This window comes from Salvelinus sp. IW2-2015, linkage group LG16 (assembly GCF_002910315.2).
Source record: "Salvelinus sp. IW2-2015 linkage group LG16, ASM291031v2, whole genome shotgun sequence".
NCBI classification, from domain to species: Eukaryota; Metazoa; Chordata; class Actinopteri; order Salmoniformes; family Salmonidae; genus Salvelinus; species Salvelinus sp. IW2-2015.
In genome coordinates, this window is record NC_036856.1 from 25,757,453 (window position 1) to 25,764,061 (window position 6,609).

Below are 6,609 nucleotides of genomic sequence, written 5' to 3' on the forward strand. Positions count from 1 at the left end.
CATATTTCTCTCAGATTACACAGATCCACAAAGAATTAGAAAACAAACCCGATTTTGATAAACTCCCATATCTACTGGGTGAAATACCACAGTGTGCCATCACAGCAGCAAGATTTGTGACCTGTTGCCACAAGAAAAGGGCAACCAGTGAAGAACAAACACCACTGTAAATACAACCCATATTTAGGTTGATTTATTTTACCTTTTGTACTTTAACTATTTGCACATTGTTACAACACTGTATATATACATAATATGACATTTGTAATGTCTTTATTCTTTTGGAACTTCTGTGAGTGTAATGTTTACTGTTCCTTTTTATTGATTATTTCACTTTTGTATATTATCTACTTTACTTGCTTTGGCAATGTTAACATATGTTTCCCATGCCAATGAAGCCCCTTGAATTGAACCCATTCACCACATCTAATCATTCAGTTCCCTGTCAACACAATGCCTTCCTCATCAGCTCTCAGATCACAGTAGATGCTCAGGACAGTGGAAGTGGAACAATCTGGCTATTCTTTTGTGTTGTTTAGTGTTATGGGATTTTCATGAATAATGACTAAATAATGTATACATTTAACGTAGAACTATAACTAAAACTACCCTGTCATTGTATGATTSTATGAAATTTATTAGAATCATACCTCTATAAATCTGATGTGTGTAGTTTTAGTCAGAATTAGGACAAGGACTTTTTGTTCCTTTTTAGTTTGTAAGCAGGGTGCAAGTGTGAGACAATGTATGAGATAAGAGGAGCTATCGACAGACAAGCTCTACTACTGTGTTCCTTACAGGACATTCTGTCCCCACCCAGGGAGGGGAGAGACCTTGGGCTTGTAGTAGATTGTATAACAGGTGGCAGACAATGTATGACAGGAAGACTTGTGAACTATATTGTCATTGTTTCTGAGAGGAGGAGGGACATTTATGACGAAATGTGAGGTATATAGACCAATGTACAGGAAATGATAGGCAGAACGTTCCCGTAAATAAACATTTGACTTTTGTAGACTGGGCCTCTGTCTGTTTTTATTTATATCAGTATCCTACAAATCCTGATATAGCAGACTGAGTAATTTAATTTAATTGGTTAAAGAATATGAGAACTTAATTCTCATAACATTAATCATTGTTGTTTTTCCTACTGAAACCGGAGGATAAAGCCAAGCCATTCACAGGTGCCTGCCTGCCTGCAGTGCCCTCCTCCAAACACACACTAACTCATTCTAAAGAGGAGGAAGACTGTGTGTGCTACATAAGAAAAATGCGCCACTCTGACACACAATGATGTGAGAGATTCATTCAGAAGACTGTGGCTCTGACGCAAGACTGGGATGAGAGGGAGAAAGGAAGAGCAGAAGTCAAAGCCTTCTATTCTATCTGGGACTGACGTCAATGTCATTGCCACTAGGGTGTCTGTGAAAGAGGGGAGGAGAAAGTGGAGAATAACTGCCTGAGATCTATGGAGATACAATACGTACGTATGAGCAGAACATTTATCTATAGTTGAACAGTTGAATAGACAAAAGTAGATAGGTGTGGACAGTAACGTGGACAGAAACTCAATACTAGGAAATAGTAATGTGTTCTGCAGGATGCTGTGGAGGTGTGTTGGAGAGGGACTGGGTTCCCTGATACCAATGACGTTGTTGAGGTGTGTTAGTGAACGACTGACCTGGTGTACTCCATCGCTGGCTGTGTAGACGGAGTTGAGCTGTTTGAGGTGGTCTCGGGTGTGGCTCAACTCTCTGAGGGTGTCAAACACCCCCTCCACAGCCGTATGGGCCCTCTCAATGGTGAGCTCTTCAATACTTCTACACCCTACAGAGAGAGAGAGACACACACACACAAAGCAAAAATGTACCAATGAATGTCCTCCTCACGTCTAATCAACATTTCATTTCATGTTGCCCTATTTCAAAAAAGTACCTGGGGAAGAAAATGTTGTGTTCTGATTATGAGGTGGAATTTGCTATCACGGCCCCAAAAAGTCTGAGAACCCATGTCCTAAATAACTCAGTGTCTTGTACATTGGACTAGACTACCATGGTAAAGCCAGGAGAAAGAGTACAAAAGGCTCTTTATTTACCAAAGAATGTCCTCCTCACATCTACTCAACATTTCATATGGCCCTACAAAAAAGTGCATGGGGAAGAAAAAGTTTGGTCAATAATACAATCAAAAAGACAGAGGGAGGGAGAGGCAGAGGGACACAGAGAGAGAGAGAGAGAGAGAGAGAGAGAGAGAGAGAGAGAGAGATGGGAGAGAGAGAGAGAGAGAGAGACAGAGTGAGACAGACAGAGACAGCGGAGGGGGGGGGGGGGGCTTTCCGTGCCCAGGTCGGAGTGCTGTTGGCTAGGTAAGTAAGAGATTTTCTGGATTTTTGTTTTAGATTCCGTCTCTCACAGTTGAAGTGTACCTATGATACAAATTACAGACCTCTACATGCTTTGTAAGTAGGAAAACATGCAAAATCGGCAGTGTATCAAATACTTCTTCTCCCCACTGTACGTCTCCCTCTCCCTGCTAAGGAATGTGGTTGGAGAAGGTCACGTGGTATTAAGACATACAGTATAAAATACATAAAATCAAACATGAAACCACATCAGTAGGACAGACACTCAGGGAGACAACACCTGGGATGAATGCTTGTGCATAGTGATGACAACAGCAGGACTACTGCCAAACAGCACACTTACATAAGATCCTCTGGGGTTGTTTTCTTCTAATGGACCGTTATATATGGACCGTTACTTCCGGCGCCGACAGAGATGGCCGCCTCGCTTCGCGTTCCTAGGAAACTARGCAGTATTTTGTTTTATTACGTGTTATTTATTACATTGGTACCCCAGGTAATCTTAGGTTTTATTACATACAGTCGGGAGGAACTACTGGATATTATATCAACGTCAACTCACCATCATTACGACCAGGAATATGACTTTCCCGAAGCGTATCCTGTGTTTTACCCACCACCCGGGACAATGMATCGGATCCCAGCCGGGGGAACCAATACAACGACGCCGTAAAAGGGGCAGATGAAGCGGTCTTCTGGTCAGGCTCCGGAGACGGGCACACCGCTCCCGAGCATACTACTCGCCAATGTCCAGTCTCTTGACAACAAGGTTGATGAAATCCGAGTAAGGGTAGCATTCCAGAGAGACATAAGAGACTGTAACGTTCTTTGCTTCATGGAAACATGGCTCACTCGAGACACGCTATCGGAGTCGATACAGCCAGCTGGTTTCTTCACGCATCGCGCCGACAGAAACAAACATATTTCTGGTAAGAAGAGGGGCAGGGGGGTATGCCTTACGAATAACGAGACGTGGTGTGATCATAACAACATACAGGAACTCAAGTCCTTCTGTTTACCTGACTTAGAATTCCTCACAATCAAATGTCGACCGCATTATCTACCAAGAGAATTCTCTTCGATTATAATCACAGCCGCATATATTCCCCCCCAAGCAGACACATCGATGGCCCTGAACAAACTTTATTTGACTCTTATGTAAACTGGAAACCACATATTCTGAGGCTCCATTCATTGTAGCTGGGGATTTTAACAAGGCTAATCTGAAAACAAGACTCCCTGAACTCTATCAGCATATCGATTGTGCTACCAGAGCTGGTAAAACCCTGGATCATTGTTATTCTAACCTCCACGACGCATATAAGGCCCTCCCCCGCCCTCCTTTCGGAAAAGCTGACTACGACTCCATTTTGTTGCATCCAGCCTATAGACAGAAACTAAAACAGGAAGCTCCCGCTCTCAGGTATGTTCAACGTTGGTCCGACCAATCTGATTCCACGCTTCAAGATTGCTTCGATCACGTGGATTGTGATATGTTCCGCATTGCGTCAAACAACAACATTGACGAATACGCTGATTCGGTGAGCGAGTTCATTAGCAAGTGCATTGGCGATGTCGTACCCACAGCAACTATCAAAACATTTCCCAACCAGAAACCGTGGATTGATGGCAGCATTCACATGAAACTGAAACCGCGAACCACTGCTTTTAACCAGGGCAAGGTGACCGGAAACATGACCGAATACAAACAGTGTAGCTATTCCCTCCGCAAGGCAATCAAACTAGCTAAGCGTCAGTATAGAGACAAAGTAGAGTCGCAATTCAACGGCTCAGACACAAGAGGTATGTGGCAGGGTCTACAATATATCACGGATTACAAAAAGAAAACGAGCCCCGTCGCGGACCAGGATGTCTTGCTCCCAGACAGACTAAACAACTTCTTTGCTCGCTTTGAGGACAATACAGTGCCACTGACACGGCCCGCTACCAAAACCTGCGGACTCTCCTTCACTGCAGCCGACGTGAGTAGAACATTTAAACGTGTTAACCCTCGCAAGGCTGCAGTCCCAGACGGCATCCCCAGCCGCGTCCTCAGAGCATGCGCAGACCAGCTGGCTGGTGTGTTTACGGACATATTCAATCAATCCTTATCCCAGTCTGCTGTTCCCACATGCTTCAAGAGGGCCACCATTGTTCCTGTTCCCAAGAAAGCTAAGGTAACTGAGCTAAACGACTACCGCCCCGTAGCACTAACTTCCGTCATCATTTATTTTTTTATTTTACCGTTATTTTACCAGGTAAGTTGACTGAGAACACGCTAGAGAGAGAGAGATACAGATGCACAATCGAGAGCCTCTGTCGGGCTGTATCACCGCCTGGTATGGAAAAACTGCTCTCCCACAACCGCAAGGCTCGCCAGAGGTAGTGAGGTCTGCACAACGCATCACCGGGGCAAACTACCTGCCCTCCAGACACCTACACCACCCGATGTCACAGAAGCCATAAAGATCATCAAGAACAACAACCCCACACTGCCTGTTCACCCCGCTATCATCCAGAAGGCGAGTCAGTACGGTCATCAAAGCAGGGACCGAGAGACTGAAAAAACAGCTTTCTATCAAGCCATCAGACTGTTAAACAGCCACCACTAACATTGAGTGGCTGCTGCCATACATGTAAAAAATGTATCACTAGCCACTTTTAAACAATGCACTTAATATAAGTTTAATACCCTACATTACTCTTCTCATATGTATATACTGTACTCGATACCATCTACGCATCTTGCCTATTCCGTTCTGTACCATCACTCATTCATACAGTGGGCAAAAAAGTATTAGTCAGCCACCCGATTGTGCAGTTCTCCCACTTAAAAAATGAGAGAGGCCTGTAATTTATCATAGGTACACTTCAACTATGTAGACAAAATGAGAAAGAAAATCCAGAAATCACATTGGTAGGATTTTTAATGAATTTATTAGCAAATTATGGTGGAAATAAGTATTTGGTCACCTACAAACAAGCAAGATTTCTGTCTCTCACAATCTGTTTATTCTTTAAGAGGCTCTCTGTCCTCCACTCGTTACCTGTATAATGCACCTGTTTGAACTTGTTATCAGTATAAAAGACATCTGTCCACAACTCAAAACAGATCACATCACCAAACTTCCACTATGGCAAGACCAAAGCTGCAAGGACACCAGAAACACAAATTGTAGACCTGCACCAGGCTGGAGACTGAATATGCAATAGGTAAGCAGCTTGTTTGAAGAAATAACTGTGGGGAAATTATTAAGGAAATAGAAGACATACAAGACCACTGATAATCTCCCTCGATCTGGGGCTCCATGCAAGATCTCACCCGTGGGTACAAATGATCAAAGAAGCAAAAATCCCAGAACCACAGGGGGCCTAGTGAATGACCTGCAGAGAGCTGGGACCAAAGTAACAAAGCCTACCATTCAGTAACACCTCAGCGCCAGGGCTCAAATCCTGCAGTGCCAGACGTGTCCCCTGCTCATAGCCTAGTCATGTCCAGGCGTCTGAAGTTTTGCTTAGAGAACATTTGGATGAGAAGATGATTGGGGAATGTATATGAGAATGAACCAAAAAGTAACTTTTTTGGTTAACAAACTCAAACTCGTCATGTTTGGAGGAAAAAGATGCTGAGTTGCATCCAAATAACACAACCTACTGTGAAGCATGGGGTGGAAACATCATGCTTTGGGCTGTTTTTCTGAAAAGGGACCAGGATGACTGATCCGTGTAAAGGAAAGAATGAATGGGGCATGTATCGTGAGATTTTTGGAGTGAAAACTCTTCCTCACAGAGGGCATTGAAAGAAGATGGTGGCTGGTGTATTGTACAGCATAGCACAATGGATCCACCAACAACGCCGGCAACAAGTGAGATCCGGAGGGCTTGTAAGAAGCTATTTTCAAGGTCCTGGAGTGGTCCTAGCCCAGTTCCAAGATTCACCCATAGAAAATCTATATGACAGGATTGGGAGATGTAGAAAGTCAGTGTTGCCAGCACAGCCCGTCAAAAATGCTCTACGCGGAGATCTGCATGGAGGATGGGCCGAGAATTACAGCAAGAGTTGTGTGAAAACATTGTGAATGACTTACAGAACACGTTTTGAGCTTGTGCATGTGCGACAAGGTTACTATACAAAGTATGAGTATAAACTTTTGTTATTGAAAATACTTATATTTCTCTACAATAATTTGCAATAAATTCATTACAAGAATCCTCAATGTGATTTCAGATTTTTCTTTCTCATTTTG

General features: G+C 43.5%; 1 protein-coding gene across 1 annotated transcript in view; it reads right to left on the reverse strand.

Annotated features, from left to right (window-relative positions):
- The window catches only part of LOC111975673 (sec1 family domain-containing protein 2-like), a 153,105-nt gene that overhangs the window by 20,415 nt on the left and 126,081 nt on the right, over positions 1-6,609 (reverse strand). The window contains exon 4 of the mRNA XM_024004166.2: positions 1,682-1,827. Coding sequence (XP_023859934.2) covers positions 1,682-1,827 — 146 coding nt within the window. The remainder of the gene's footprint in view (positions 1-1,681; positions 1,828-6,609) is intronic.